General features: G+C 45.3%; 1 protein-coding gene across 1 annotated transcript; it reads right to left on the bottom strand.

Annotated features, from left to right (window-relative positions):
* Window positions 1–1,935: 1,935 nt before the first annotated feature.
* On the bottom strand, window positions 1,936–4,642 carry irf2bp2a (interferon regulatory factor 2 binding protein 2a). The gene is made up of 2 exons (XM_034152252.1): window positions 3,358–4,642; window positions 1,936–3,056 (listed from the first exon to the last, which is right to left on the bottom strand). The coding sequence occupies exons 1-2, from the start codon at window positions 4,190–4,192 to the stop codon at window positions 2,338–2,340; spliced, it is 1,554 nt and encodes a 517-aa protein (XP_034008143.1). The 5' UTR covers window positions 4,193–4,642; the 3' UTR covers window positions 1,936–2,337.
* Between the last annotated feature and the right edge of the window lie 11,607 nt (window positions 4,643–16,249).

Raw genomic sequence — 16,249 nt, 5'->3', positions numbered from 1 at the left:
GCAACACCCGAGCATTGTGTTATGACAGAGCCACTTCCAGAGACACATTATCAGCGTATTAGATACGGCGTAGGCTATTTTAGTCAGTACTGAACAAACAGGTATTGGCCGTGCTGCGATAAATCGTTACGGGAAGAGAGACAGAGAAATGTTCTCGTTGCATCATGACAGGCTGCAAAAACCTGCCTTTCATCTCTGATAGCATACGATGTGTCAAGTTCAACTATCCTCCCAGTACACTACCATAAGGAACAAGTAGGTCAAAGTGCAGACTAATAAAATCTCTGAGAACAGTATGTGAGTCGAATATTGTAGTGGGTGTGTCGTTGAGCACAGTGAAATGTGAACCTTTATCCAAACTGGGCTGCGTTTAAAGTCCAACTGATAAGATAACTATTCCAAAGATTCAGCTGGCTTTGGAATTTGCACTAGTGAAAAACAGGTTTCTCTCGGTCAAAAAAAGCTCTTTAGCCCCGGATCAAACTGTAGAAAGCTGTTTGTTCTAAATGTTTGAGGGTTTGTTTTGTCAATTAGGGGAACGAGAATTATCCATGCCCTTCTTAGTTTGCTAAACAGTGGGGTGCAAAGGCTATGTTTTCATTCAACATAATGAATCAATCAGTTAATCAGGACACCATACAGCTTATTACAGAGGGGGTAATCCCTGTTAAGTCTTCAACGTACCAAAATACATTTAAAACATCAGTGCATTAGTTTATCAGTGCATTGACGTCAATGGACTTTCAGTTCAGAAAAAAAAATGAATGGGCACCAATGCAACACAATAAAGCCACGACTTAAAGGTCTGTGTGTGGACAAAAAACAATGTGTGCTGAATTTGAGGTGCTGCACTGACAGCTCCAAAGAAACATGAGCAGGAAGCAAGTTTATGTGTCAAATTATTACGCAACCACACCAAGTCACTCGCTGCTAGATATGTATCTCCATGTGACTGTCCGCTTGATGCAGTGTCAGCCCCATGGGAGTGAGATTTCTTTGTCTGAGGGAGCAGAAACCAGCCTCAAAATCGCTTTTCTTTTGCAGACACAGTAACTGCAGTTTGCCACATAACGACCCCATAAGGCGCTTATTGCTTGTAGAGATGAGTCTGGCTGCCTACTCGCCATTACGGAGACAGAATTGCTGTTTTTATGGCTGTGCCGCCATGAATCTGCGACAATTAAATTTGCATCTCAAGAGATACAGATCGAGGTTGGTACGCAAGGCAGCAACAGTGTCATTGTTTACTCTAAAGGAGCAAACATTGCATACTTAGGCAGACATTTGCTCTTAGTAGTATCAGTGATAGTCAAAGGGGGTGTTGCTGCAGTGCTTATGCACCTTATCCATGCTTGGGGATATTTTGACATGCTGGTTTTATTCAAAATGGGTTTTCATCTGCTTGGTAATTCAAAAGTTTGAATATTTGAAAATGACAGGTTTGTCTTATATCAAAAACGTCACAACATCTAAAAGAATTTGCATACACGCTTGAAAGTATATGGCACCATTATAAAAGCTATGAATGTTTGCAGAGAGGTGAATTTCAGCTAAAATTCCAATTTGTGGAACACTATGGTATCATGTTGACAATCATGCACATTCACACATTACTGACTCAACAGATTCCAGCTGACTGAACATGACTTGGCACCTATTTCTGTACGCTGCCATCAGTTACAGTGATGCACAATCTGGAGCAAATTTGGGACAATGTGATTTGTGTTTTTTTCCGCCCATGCTTTTCCATGAATCATACACAGGCATGTGTGCAGAAAACACAGTAGCCTACTTATGTTGTGCAGCGTAAATCAAATCTCCTGAGCCGTCACAACAAGCCTGCGCATCAGAGCAGAGAGCCACCTATCCTCATACCCCTCATCTGTCCATGTGTAACTTCTTAATCACTCAAATGAAGCAAGCTCAGACAATAAGTTCATACAAGATCAGAAATTGTATTTGGCAATTTTTAAACAAGTGCATACAAGTACAGCTAAAAGCATTTCAGTTTTGCCAAGTGCTCGTAGAGTAGCATTAGTCACATTCTACGTTAAACAGGAACTGCCACCAGACCTAGAAGTACATCAAGAATTTTGTTAAACATCAACAAAGAGGAACGTAGTCCATTATAATGAGTACATACCTTTATCTTCAAAAATATAGAAACACAATGTATTCAAAAATCAAAAATTATACAACCATGTTTACGAAGTATACTCTTCCCTTGGGTCCAATATGTACAAGTCCGTTAGTTTGTTTGAATGGTATGTATGTGATATTTATATATTTATACTCATATTTTTGCTTCCCCTTCCCCAAAGAAGTGTTCAAACAAAATCAAGGGTCCCTCTCCTTTTTTACTTTGACATCTCCTGCAAGGATGGTGGCGATTTCTCCTTGCATGAAAGCCCACGGTACGTTTGAGCCAACCAGGGGACATTTCTCTCCACTTGGACAGTACACTTCACCCGTGGCACCTTGCTGCTTTATGCTTTCCCTCGAGCAGGGGAAGCAGAACTTGTGAGAGGGCACAGACGGGCACTGAACAAAGTGTGTGTCCTCCAAACGCTCGTGGCACAGCGTGCAGCACAGGGGTATGCTGCCGGGTACCGAGGAGTCCGGAATGCTTTGGGGGTGCACTTGGTCCATGCCTGGCACGTGGGGTGTACCTGCACCAGATGCATCTCTCTGCGCCAGCCTCCTTTGATTCATGGAGGACGGTGAGAGGGGACTGCTGCTGTTCCTCCGGGTGGTGGAGTGGACTTGGTTGGCGTCCTTGGGGGAGCTGTTCCCACCTGCATTGTCTGCCGCCATGATGAGAGCAGCCATTGGGGACTGGCCGTTCTGGGCAGCCTCAGGTGGGGTGGTGCGGGAGTGGGGGGATATTGTTGAGGGGGGAGAGGCGAAGCTTGGCGGGGGAACCGGAGGCATTTTCAGTCCGTCAGTAGGTGGTGGTAACCACTGCTGTCCTTCTCCATTGAGCTTGGCGGCTGTTCCCTCTCCGTCTGGTTCAGGCGAGGCTTTTCTCTTCATGCTCCGGGGGTGTTTTCCTCTGTCTGGAGGTGGGAAAGGGTTAAACAAAGTAGTTGAGTTGCATAGCTCAGGCAAGGACCAACAATTCCACTGAAAGGGAGACATGCTTTTTTGCTGTTCCCTGCTGCACCACAGGGCACAGAACAAAAATAACAACAAATACATAACAATAAAATCAAGTTTGAAAGTTGCAGGCTACTATACTTCTAATTTGTACACTATAACCCAATTACTATTCTTTAACAAGTAAATAAAAAAAATTAAAAAAAAAAAAAAAAAAATTGCACAAAATATTCATGAATTTCAACACTATTGGATGCTTACCTGATTTGGAAGCCGTGGCGCTGGATTCATAGCTCATAACCCTTTGTTGCATGGCCGCATGGTCCTTCTTGAACCTGTTGTCGAAGGTGTGCAGAGCCATCAGGTCCCTCACCGTTTTGCCCTTGCCTATCCACTCCGGGTCTGCCCTGCTTTTGTGGCTCTCGGAGAGCTCCGGCGTGAGACTGTCCGGTCTGTGCTTCTCCTTGCCGTCTCTGTCGTGCTCGGTGCTGGAGACCGAGGCAGGTCTCTTGCCCATGTCTGCGGGACTACCGCCCGCCAGTGCGGAGGGAAGACCCATCTGGCCCGGTCTGCCGTTGACGGCGTGCACCGAGGGCATGTTTCCGTTAACCAAAGGCACTAGATTCGGGGGGACCGCGCTATTCCTGCGCGGGTTGGGGCTCTGGCGGTTCAGCTCCGGAGGTTCGTCAGGCTTAGGAAATCCATTGGGGACGGGAATGCCGTTTGCCTGCCTGCTAGACTGATACTCTGGACCCAGCCTGGGCGGGCGGTCGGAGGACAGCGGGTAGCGGTCCAACGGCTGCGGCGGCCGGGAGCCAGGGTCTCCGGCAGAAGCGTGGTTGATAGCCTGGATCTCCTTCCCGGAGAGCTGCGACTTCCCCGGTCCGGGAGACCTGCCCTCCTGAAACCCGTGAGCCCTCTTGAGCTGGCGGGCAGTCTCGATGACAAACTCAATGCGGTCTGCTCCTTCGTAGTTGACACATCCCCTGCAGACGGGCTCGGTAAAATCCCAGATCATGGCCCACGGCATGCGGGGCAAGTCGCATAAATAACACGACTGCCTCCTGGAAGAAGCAGCGACCGCCGCGGACGACATAGCGCTCGTCGTCAACCCCCCGAAAAGAAACCCAAAATATGTCTTCTTCTCCTGCTTTCCTACGAGCTCCCTTTAAAAAGCCAATAAAGAGCACGTTCCCGTTGTCGAAAAAAACACACAAACTCGTCTTCTCCCGACGTATAGAGCAACAACGTTGAAGTTTTAGAGGGAGAAGTTCATGACGGTGTGTACTTTACTACGGCGCTCCTCTATCTATCTCCACTGACTCTCTACTACTGGCTCAATGTGGAGCAGTGACGTCACCACGGAGCTCTAAACGCCTGCTTCCACTTCAGTTTCTATTGACTTGATTTCTTCGACAGACCCCCCCTCCTTCCTCTCCCCCATCGGTTTACTGCAGCCTCTGTCACTCACTGCTTTTTTTTATTTTAATTTAATCACTTGAGCCTCTGCCAAAACTGCACCCAGTTCAGCCTCACCTCCGCCTCCGATTGAAGAGAATAACCCGTGTTAGCTCAGTGTTATTATTATCAAACCTGCAAAAATATGACCGCCGATACCAACCTGCCTGCAGCGAGAGTTTTTTTATGACAAAAACGTGGCTGTAGGTTAGCAGTAGACCGCCAGGGGATAAAATAAAAAGAGAGTCGGTAGCTCCTGCAGTTGACTGTTGCTTTGTCCTAAATTCAGTGCATTATCCGGTTCAGGCTGAAAAACGCTCTGCAGCTTGTTTTTCTCAATGCACACACAGCGCCTCGACGCCATGAGCTGCTACTACTACTGTTGTGCAATGAATGAGGTGGATCGATCCTTGGAAAAACAATTACTGTAATCCAGGAAATATACATAGAAAATGTGCAGCAACACAGTTTTTTTTCTTTTTCATAGGGGATATTTTTAGGATCATTAGAAGGTTTGTACTGCCCATATAATGATGTCACCTTGCCAGAATTAATTCAAAATGCACTGACTTGTTTTTTTATTATCATCAGTTGGATAATATTTTCCTACCCTGTTAATGTTAAAAGAAAGAAAAGGGCGCCTCTGTTAGCCAGTAACCAGGAAGCTCTGTCATGAGGTGGGGATTTCCAGCCAGAGCCAGTGTGTTGCAAGCTTGAATGGATCGGGGTTAGAGCATGAATATAGCTCTGCCTGCCCACATTTTATTCTAGTGCACAAAACAGTCAGTCATCCAAATCTGCCACCACTAAATTACACTTGAATGAATCATCCATTCTGACTTCTTTGTAAGTTAATGATTAACTAAAGCACTAAAAATAAAAAAGTATTAGGCCTACTCTGAGAGAGATGTCAAGATTTGTGTTTACACTATTATGTTTTACACAAAATGTCACTCGAAAGTTTTCATATGCAAAAAAAAAAAACCCAGCCAAAAATCCCCTGAAGTAAAAGTGTAGGTGTCAACTGGGGAGTGTCCCAGGAGTTCAGATTCCTCCCTCTCATCTGGGCTCATTCCAACTCATTGCAGCTTAGCCTCGGGCTTTGGGTGAGGCAATGCGTCTGTAACCTGCAGACACAAAGCAGGATATGTTTGTGCAAGTCCATGTGACGTTGGAAAGAGGAAGCAAGATGTTTAGTCACGTACCCTCATCCGCCTCACCCATCTACGGGACATCAGGCCATTTGGCTCCCTGCCCGGCGGCCATGATTCAAACACTGTGGCGTGAGGCTTTTTTTCTTCAAAGGGTTTCCATAAACAAAATAATAAGGCAGCCATGTTACCACCAAGCACATTTCCATCACATGATTGTTTCTGCCCACAATGCAACACAATTATATTCCCTTTAGAACATCACATGGTTTTAGTACCCCCAGTGTTGCTCTGAATGTAAACTACTGTATTGTTTCCCATGTCCGCTTTCTCTCGAACCCTAGTCCTTGTTGGGTGAACAACACTAGGAAGTGCTGGTATAGGCTTTATGACACAGTTAGGAAATGGCCGTTGTGTGGAGCAAAATAAACAAAAGATTTCCTTAAGATTGGTGGGAAACAGTTATGCTTTGATCCTTTGCTTTTCCGCTCACTCGATGTTTGTGCAAGCAAATAGCTACGCACTATTATGCAAGACGGAGGCATGCTGGGATTTAATTAAATGACAACTAAATGACCCGATTCTATAATAGGAACCCATTGATTTAAAATAAAAGCTGCTGTGGCTGCAAAGCAGAGGCGACAACAGTCTGAGAGGAAGCCAGACATGCACATATGGCTCTGATTGGCAATATGAAGCATGTGTATACAGTAAAATCATCACAGTGTGACCCCGCCACACCAAACCAGATGGAGTAAAATGCTGTTTTGAACTTTTTTTCTTCGAGCAGTATGTAAATTGAGACATATCTAAATAAAGAGTGAGAACTAGGTGACGGCCAGGGGAATACCCAGAGTGTGACAGCATCGCAGGCCTGATGTGATGACGTTATTTTTGTTCTATCGCTATCTGAGCCTGTTAAATTTTATATTGGTCATCTTTTATTCATGGCAGCAAATCATAACAAATTCTCTCTGAAGTTTTTTTATGCCTAAGCCGAACTCAGCACTGGATGTTTTCTCCATCTGTCCTTCAGTAGAACAACATCCATGTTATATAACCTTTTTCGGCACAACGGCTGAGGTGAGCAGCCAACTCAATGCTAACATGTTGCACAGACATAAAGGAGGTTACAGCAGGACAGTGTGAGGACATACTACTGAAGTTAAGCAGCTGCTGTGGTGACCTGCCTGCAGATTAATAGCTGCACAGAGTGGCGGGGGGTGTAAATGTAAGGACTAATGTGCAAGCTTTGCAGAGCTCCTGTATGCAACAGGGAGGTAACCATGGAGATTATCACAGTACCCCAATTACCATATCTATCCTGTTTACGGCGCTATTTTTAGCCAGCGAGGATTAGAGTTTAGATACAATGAAAGATAATGCTAAAGCATCCATCTAATATATTAGCTGCTATCCTGATTTCTTTAAAAGATGTTGTAATGCTTTTTCTGAATGGATTCATTCTATTTCCTGGTTGCATGATGCATAGAAATGCTGTGCAACATATGCACAAAAGCAGAAATTAGGCATTTTAAGGAGTCTGCTTTGATTAGGTATAAAATGGTGGAATTCAAATAAAATGGAGGGTCGACGGCGAAAAGGGAAAAATGTGCTGGGCGGCTGGAATCTGGGGGCTGGAGGCTGCAGAGGTGATGTCATTGGGCCAGAGCAAGAGGCGAGTGAAAAACAAGTCTCTCTCTTTATTCTGATCCTCTTTGCAGTCCCAGTGGGGGTGGGGGGTGGAGGCCTGGCAGTCGGCCAAGGCAAGGGCTGCTGGGAAATGGCAAAGGATGCCAAGCAGGCCCCACCGCCAACATTAGAAGCTCACATCTTTGTTCTCAGAAACCTGGTGTGCTGCCAAAGGCCTCATTTCGGCTCCATGGCATGATTACACTGGATGTAGGCCAACTACTGAGAGCTTGCTCGCTCTCCCTCCCTCCCTTTTTTTCGCTCTCCCTTTATGCTCCCTCCCTAGGCTCCCACTCTCTCTCTTTTTCCACTGCCTTCAAAAGCTTTCTGCCAAACATGCAGCAGTTGCCATGGCTGCAGAGAATGGAACATACAAAAGTGAGTAATGAGTCAGGCTTGGACCCAGATGCGCCACATGTGCATCCATTTAGAAATAAAAAAACAAGATGGTAACATATCCCCTTAATCTGACCGCATCGACCGGGGACAGGCGACCCAGTGAATAGCAGAGGCGAAAGTAGAGGAAATAGTCCCAGAAGAAAAAAAATGTAAATTCATATTGTTTTCACATCCATTTTTTAAACAGAAGGTAGTTTCAGAAGGATGCAGTGCAGAGACTATTTTGGCAGTCAGGAACAGAAACTGAGCTTTGCTACTGTAATGCTAAGCTTGCATGCATAGCAAGCTGACGACATAATTTCCGTCCAGTGGAAACCCCCATACATTTGCACTCACAACCAGACGTTGATGTAAACAAACTTTCGCTGACCTCTTTTTGCAAAATCAGCACATAGTTTGAACTCGCTGAACCAGTATTCGAGGTTAGGTAGTCCAATTTATAAGTGACTATTAGAATGAGTAACATTAACTGCACATTTAAACGGTTCGTACTTATTGCCCTTAAAAGGCAGTTTCAGCCATGACTCATAGTTGTTATGTTTAGCTCACTGAACTGAGCAGTGCAGTCATTCCAGCTTTGTGGCAGACTCAGACAAAATGTTCAAAATGTCCTCATGCATCATGCACAAAACAAACACACACATATTTATAGAAGGACAGTACAGTATCACTGCTCTAGCTTCTGTATGGCTGGTTTGTTCTCATACCTTGAGTGATTCTCATGCATACAGCCCAAGGGACAAATCCAAATTATGAGGATCTACAGCAGTATGAATATGTATGTACAGTAGGTTTCTGAATGTGTGTATTTGTGTAACAGGAACGTTTATATTTTGACACATAGCATTTTTCCCTTCAGCTACTCATCTTGACAAAGGTTGCATTTCTTTCCTCTCGTTGAGCCAAAAAAGAAAAGAGTATTTCATGTGTTATGTAACCTCTACGTCTGAGCCAAAATAAAACTTTCCCAGAGTAGGCTTATTTATTACCGGTGCTCCTGTCTGTTTCTGAGCTGCCTAGCTAGAAAATGGACTCTGACATCCCCGGCACAGCAGTTAACACAGCACTCGGATGTCAAATAATTCAAGTGCAGCGCATGATTTTCACACTGCTGCTGTCCTTTTCTGTCATTAGTTAGAGCACCCGTGTGATTTGTGATTTGTATTTACTCCTTTGCATGTATTAATTCAGCTCAAACTGGATAAAACCCCTGGTGAATAATGCATAACTATGTGTGTGTGTGTGTGTGAACATGCATATTTATAAGTCCTTTATTTAGAAGATATTTCAGGGTTGCTATTGGAAGAAGATCAAAGCGACTCCTTTTCTAGTAACATTTGCCTTGAAAGCAGAAAGGGTAAGCAGAGTAATTTCTGTGATGTATAGAATACAAAATAACATGACTGTGGGAGGAAGGGAAGCCAAGAATAGCAAATACTGACCTAATTGGAAAACCTCAATTTTCGGGGGGGAATTGTTCATAGAGAGAATGTGGCTTATTCAGATTGGGAAGATCATGGAGATATGCAACCGTAATGCATCGCTTACAGATGTTGTGGCTGGATTTGGAAAGTGATCTCTCTTTCTCCCGCAATTACGCTCTAAACACATTTACTTGGAAGCAGACCTTTTTTGGTATTGATCATAAATCAGCCGAGGTTCCCGTTACAGATTCCACAGATGCTTCCCTGCCCTCCCTTTGATTGTCTGGTTTATGGAGGATGTTTCATCATATACTGTGAGCGTCCATGCCAGAGATGTCCTTCCTCGCCTTTCCATAAAAGTGCAAGTTGACACGATGGCGTGGCATTCATTATCCGCCTGTGGTTTTGCAGGCCCGGCCCCTGAGCAGCTGAGGAGCATTGGTTGTCACATTCAGCGTCCCGCTGCAGTAAAATATGGGAGGCCAGGCGATGTCCTCCTGTCTGTGTGATAAAGCCCCCTTAACCACAGTGTCTGGGCATCTGGGCACACGACGCCTCACCTCCCACGTCCACTTCAAAGCCTTGTCTCAGAAAAACAGCTCGCTGTGAGGAGCTGGAATAGAAAGTAGAGCTGGAATGACGAGTACAACCGTGTGCGTGTGAATTCACGGAGGATGATCACAGTTTATTACAACTTGGGACTTATTTTAGTTGCGTTAGGCCATTAAAGTCAAGTCAATGTTGATTTTTGTTTTACATGGGACATAAAGAGCAGTCTCCTGTTAAAAAGTCATATAATGGTTTGAACCATCCATCCACCTGGACCTTCTCACCATTCAGACTTTGATTAGAAACATAGCTTTCCTTGACAACGTAATTTAGATTACAGTTTTTTTTATGGGAATGTCATTTTTCGGATACCAAGCTGCTTATGTTGGTATATAATTCTCTATCAAATATTCCTTTCATCCTTGTGTTAGAGCCCTTTTTTTATGGAATGAAAGTGGTGACAACCTTTATCTGGGAACTTAAGGTCACATGACCTCACACTCTAGACTTCATCTTTGACCAACCAGTTTTGCAACAAATATGAATGGTGTTGTCATACATGCAGCCATTATACTTGCCAGGCACACAGAATAGTTTAGTCATATTCACCACATCCAGCTCAGCTTAAGTGGTACAGTAATACTGTGGGAAGCACATGTAATGAATAGCAGAGCCTTTGCACAACAGTAAAGTCCCGACAGGATACAAAAGGACGGAGTGAAGGGAGCACTGTGGGAAAGTTCAGTGCCCTTGAAGGAGCCTGATAAGCCTGAGGTGATATGAACCCGCGTGTTTGTTTTGTGCAAATTTGTAACGACTACAAGCTTGCTGCTGATAGAGAGCCGTCTTGCAACATGTGTTTGCAGAAAAAACCTGCCTGTCCAAAGGCCATGTCGAACTGGGTGTGGTAAATGATATCTGTGTGTTTCTTGTGAATGTAATGTAACAGTGTGTGTAGATTGGGATTGTTTCACACCATCAACATACAGGTTGGGGCAGTTTTCAAACTGTTAACATTTGAAAGCGGGAGATTACCTCTCCTTATGTGGAGTGAAGGGATCCACATTGTTCAGCAGGCTCACATACTCTGTGTAACTTGGCCTTGCTCTATGCAAATAACTTGAAAGCTTTCTCTCTCTCAACAAAGCGGGATAAAGTTCACCTACAGCACATTGCCACACAATGGCAGGGAGGAGCCAGACGGCCTTGAAGCGGAAATGGTTTCACACTGACTGACTCGTCTGGCTACACCCAGGGTTGCCCTGAAGGACAAAGCACCCTCCCCATTTCAACACTTTTATTTTCACGTGTTGCATCTACTTTGCTCATCAACGAACATCTTTGCAAAGACCATGTTCCTGCCTCCCTTCCCCAGGCTGTGTGACGTGCTGTGCTTCGCTCTCCTCGCATGACAAAATCGCTCTAATCAGTTGCCTAACAACAAGACGAGCAAAGTTCACCTCCTGTGTAACTGCAGCGCTCACATGATCCTCTGCCAAGTTAACCATTCACAGCGAGGGGGAAGAGGAGAGGCTTAATCTGGGTAAACAGGGTGCTGTGTTTGAACTAGTTAACCCAGCTCCTCACCACCTCACCTCGCTGCTCATTAACACACAACATGCAGGGACATGGAACTCGTCCTACACCGACACAAAAGCTCCTTCCTCCTTCCACAAAACAATGCAAGTGGGTCGGTCAGAGCATTATGAAACCGCTCTGTCACAAGACAAGCGCCTCACAGGAATGCTGTTGTGACACATGCGCGCTGTTGACACAAGGGTTAAACATTGAACCGCTCACACAGACACACACTCTTGAACTGCCAAAAGGGCGGGAGCTTTAACCGCTTCAGCTCTGGTTTGCCGGCAGTTTGTGTTTATCTTTCCACTTTTGGCTGACTTTGCCTCCGCCACCTCCCAACAGTCATAAGGCTTATCAAAAGAGAAGTCCTCAATATAACTGTAGCCAGGTGCAGCACAGTGTAATAATTAACGCAGCAGTCACTGCAGATTGCCTAGCATGTTTGGAGCTTTGCAGAGGTCACTGAGTGCAAGTGTGTGTGTGTGTGTGTGTGTGTGTGTGTGTGTGTGTGTGTGTGTGTGTGTGTGTGTGTGTGTGTGCGTGAGTGTGTTGAATGTCATGTGCTGATCCCTGGCTCGGTGCTGGTGCAGAGGGTTCAGCAGGAGTTCAGTGCAGATTCATTATTCATGCATTTCTGTTCAATGATGGCACCAGGGAGCCAATTCACCCTGAAAAAGTCCAACTGCTAAATCTCTCTAGTGTATTTTTATTTTTAAGTGGAGAAAAAGAATTTGAGAGGAGGTATTTATGAGCTCAGTGCTGCTGTATTTGAAAAAAGAACTTGTTCAGTGTTTGTATCTTGGATTTACCATGTATCGGTGTAATTCTTTACAGAGAGATGTCTTCACTTTAATGTGTATTGGCAACGGTTTGAAAAATCCCTGCTTAAAGTAAAGCCAAGCCACCTGGAAATCACATGACTTCCTGAATCTAATTCCAGGCCGCGCTATCAGACTGTCTGACTAGCACCTTTCATTGTGGGGTGTAAACATTGTATGTAAGGCATGTTTGCCAGAGTCAGTGTTGAATCAGGCATTAGTACTCATGTAATGCCTGCGGTGAACTCAAATGCGGATTTATAGTACACAGTGAACTATTCTTGTTGTCTCAAATGCAGTCTACACTTTCCTCCAAGCATGTGACATTTTCAAAACCTGTAATTGTGATCTGAAATGCACAAAGAACAAACAGGAAAAAAACAGAGTAAAGGTATGACACCACCAAGGGAGAACCCAGAACAAAATCCCCTCTCATGTCACCGCGTGCTGTGTTGGCGGACTGTGACCTCATCCAAAGTTTACACGCAGCCGCCTCATGCTGCTTTGTTATCTTCAACACTTGCAAACCAGCACATTCCAGCCCTCAGCGGCAACAAAAAAATGTCAGCGTGCAGAACCCGCTGCGCTGTGAAAAATGCGATAAGCAAATAAACGAACGCCCCACAAAGTGAGTCAGAGAGTGCAAAAAAACCACACTTGTATGTGCGTTTGCAGCTACACAAACTTTCATGAGCACAAAGGCTGAGATGTATGGCAGGTCAGTTGTGGACACTGATTGGAGCTTTGCGTGTCTGCTTACTCAGCAAGACTGCACCAAGCTTAGCTCGCTTTCAGTCTTTTTTTAAACAGACCACAGGGTAGTAAATAGCTACGAGGAGGATCACAGCCTTCACAGCTGATTGGCTTGATGCTCGTCTGACATAAACAGGAAGTGGGCCTTGCGAGTCAGAGAAAGGAGAGAACAAAGATGGAAGGACCAGAGACAAGCAGAATGTGGTTGCAAGACAAAGAGAGAATGTGTAAAGGCCTGAGGGATTTAGAAAATGTCTTTCTGTTTGTGCCACGTGACTCATGGAGGAATTCAGCCTGTGATTCAGTCCTCTGCATTGTCAGCAGGCAGTGTGCAAATATAGTGATGAGGTGTATTGGTAACAGTAGGGCAATACAAAATGATGCCACTCATAAACTGTACTTAGATAATCATTATGGACTGCAGTGGCTTAATATGTTTACATGGTTCCATATCATTTGTATGACCTATCCTTGTCATCTGTATGTGTGAATGAGATCATGAAACAACCAGAGATACCTAGCTGCTGCTGTGAATCTAAAAACGCAACTCCTGCATTTCTTTTTACACCTTTTCATAAAAAGATTGCACCTCTAATTGTACACTTCTATTTCACCCGAGAAATGTGAGACCTCAGCTGACGTGATTTTTAATGAATTCCTCTTATTTATTTTTATCAGGTTGCACAACTGTTGTGTTACGTAAGTGAAGTGTTCAGTGACAAGAATGATTTGACTTCCCTGTAATTCAGCCTTTTGGGTAACACTACACAAGTTCCCTTTTCACATCTGCTTATAAATGTGTGTTTATTTTTTCGGATAGTGTCGAGAAGATGTACAGAAGCTAATACTATATGCTGAGGATGATAGATTGTTTTAGATAATGCTTTCTCATCTGATAGCATTGTGAAGCCTCTGCGTGCACAGCAATGTTTTTTTGCATGATTCTCAGAGGGCTGTGACAGGGCAAAGGCACGGAGTGGAAATAATGAGTGACATATCAGCCCTGCTACCCAAAGAGCTTAAAAAAACACCCCTTCCCCCCTCCGCCCCCTGTCAACCTACTGTAACCATGCCTGGCTTTGAAGGTCAGATGAGAAACAAGAGAGAGTGACTGGTTCAAACAGGCCCTGCGAGGTTGGGGGGGGGGGGGAGTGGTGTGTGGGGTGTGGCCCACTGAGCATGCCCAGTGAGGAGGAAGGCCATGTGATAGCAACACAGTGGGCTCTCCCATCTGCTGGTGCAGTGTGCACTTCTCGCCCAAGGCCCTTTTCCATCCAGTCTAGTGAGCAGCCAGATCAATTTACTGTGGAATGAACACAAAGTCAGCGGCTGACACATGCACACACACACATATCCACACATTCTTTATGTACAGCAACAGCGGCGACCCGGATCCCTGCACTGCAGCAGGCGGCCGCGCAGAGAAGCACGCATAGGAATTTACTCATGCATGCAACAAAAATAGTAAGGCTGAATCAAAGGGCTGATATATAATTCAGGGAAACTCCCCCTCTGCTCCAGCTGACGTTTACGATGTTTTATCCTCGCTGCACGCAACGCTCGAGAACAGGAGTGTCGATATTCTGTCGTCCAAATTCCTATAGCATACTGCTGACTCATCTGATCCGCACAGGCAGAGGTGCCTTCATTTATCACCGGGGTGGAGGGTGATGGCTGCTGATGGCGTGTTCAGGATGAATGGCGCCGACTGACGTTTTCATTGTTGAGCCGTGCACTGTTTCATCACCCCTGTTTTTGCTAAAATGCCAGAACAAGAAGCATTATTTGTGGGAAATGCTATCATCTGTCTTCAAACTCTCTCACACACACACACCAATGCAAAGTGAGACCACATGTGTGTGTCTTATGAATAATTGAGGAGGCCTGGCTTGTGTAGTTGAGCAGGCGCTGACTAGGCACCCAGGGTGGCACTCTTAACTACTGTGACAAAATGGTGTAGCGTGAAAAGTGACATTTAAGGCATATTGACGCTAAGGCGTATTGTCAGGCTACTTAATCGTCTGTGTGCGACAAAGCAGGCGGACACACCGCAGGCTGGGGAAAACTTCCAAAAGTGCTCGAATGAGAGCTCAAGAAATGTTAATTTCCTCAGCTGAATGCAAATCCAGGTGTGACTCGGTTCCATCCGCTGGCTCTTACATTATATGAATAATTGAAACATATTGTGAGGAGGATCTAATGTGTTCTTTTATTTGCAGAGTCACGCCTGTGCTTTCTGATATGCTAATGAGTCTCCCTTGGAGTAATTGAGCTGTGCTTTGGAAAATCAGCCAAGGCCTAATGGAGCATTGTCTGAAAGGATTATCAAAAAGCAGCCGAGACGGGGAAGAGATGTTCTCGATGATCCACAGATGACATTGATAACGAGGCACTTGAAGGAGTTTTCGGGCACGACGGACACTGCGGACGTTTCAGCTACGATCTGTTCAGAGAAGCTCTCGAATTTCATCTCCACAATTGTCTCTTGACCCTAAATCGGAAGAGAGTTTTTTTGTGTGTAACATGTCCTTCACAACTATGTCCTTCGCCCCCCTCCCCCTCTTTGACCCCCAACCCCAAACCATTACAGCCCACTCCAGACTGAGCTGCTGCGTCTCTGCCACCCCGCCCCTCCTCATGCCTCTAGCTCGAGGGTTTCTAAATCAGGACCATCTGACATACTCGCCACCTACTCGTGTGTCTCTCTGCAACTCCCTGTGACCTCGATCCACCCTCTTACTTTGGAATATGGTACAATCTTTCTTTAACACTGTAAAGGAGCCCCATGTACAAACACAACCCGTGACCACATGTACGCGCTAATAATGCCAACAGGAGACGGACAGCTGCAGTTCAAAGCTTAGCAACAGCTGTGTTCCATTGTCCAACCGGGTGCTGGGTGACATTTGAAGCTGGCGATGGCTGCCTTTAAACGCTTCTTTTCTTTCTCTCGCCTTCCCTCTTATTTGCCCCCTCCATCCGCCCCTCTTTGTCCTCCACGGCCAAACACTTCTCATTCCTGTGATGTTTTTGGTGTCGCTGAGGTCTGCCTAGACACCGCAGTGTCTCCGATTCTCACTCAGTAACCCGGGGAGGCGCAGAAAATGTGCCGTATTTGCTTCCCGCAGGAGGCAGACACTCAATCCAATCTCTTCACTGTCAGAAAAAGAGTTGGAGATATACTTGGCAAGATGTGTTTTACGTCGCCCCCCTTTTTCCTTACTCTCAGTATGTGTTTGTACGTATCTTTCAAGCCCTTCATTTCCCAGAAAAGGAGCCAAGGATTTATGAGTGCATGAGCCGCCCCGAGCGACATCTCCAGAGAAGG

Source organism: Trematomus bernacchii, unplaced genomic scaffold, assembly GCF_902827165.1.
Source record: "Trematomus bernacchii unplaced genomic scaffold, fTreBer1.1, whole genome shotgun sequence".
Lineage (NCBI taxonomy): Eukaryota > Metazoa > Chordata > Actinopteri > Perciformes > Nototheniidae > Trematomus > Trematomus bernacchii.
The sequence above is the reverse complement of the archived record's forward strand: the minus strand, read 5'-3'. Positions and strand labels throughout refer to the sequence as shown.

Excerpts from the sequence above, each read along its gene's own strand:
- irf2bp2a (XM_034152252.1), bottom strand. The coding sequence starts at position 4,192 with ATGTCGTCCGCGGCGGTCGCTGCTTCTTCCAGGAGGCAGTCGTGTTAT. Across the intron at positions 3,057-3,357 it reads CGCCACGGCTTCCAAATCAG|ACAGAGGAAAACACCCCCGG; the intron begins GTAAGCATCCAA and ends TCCCACCTCCAG.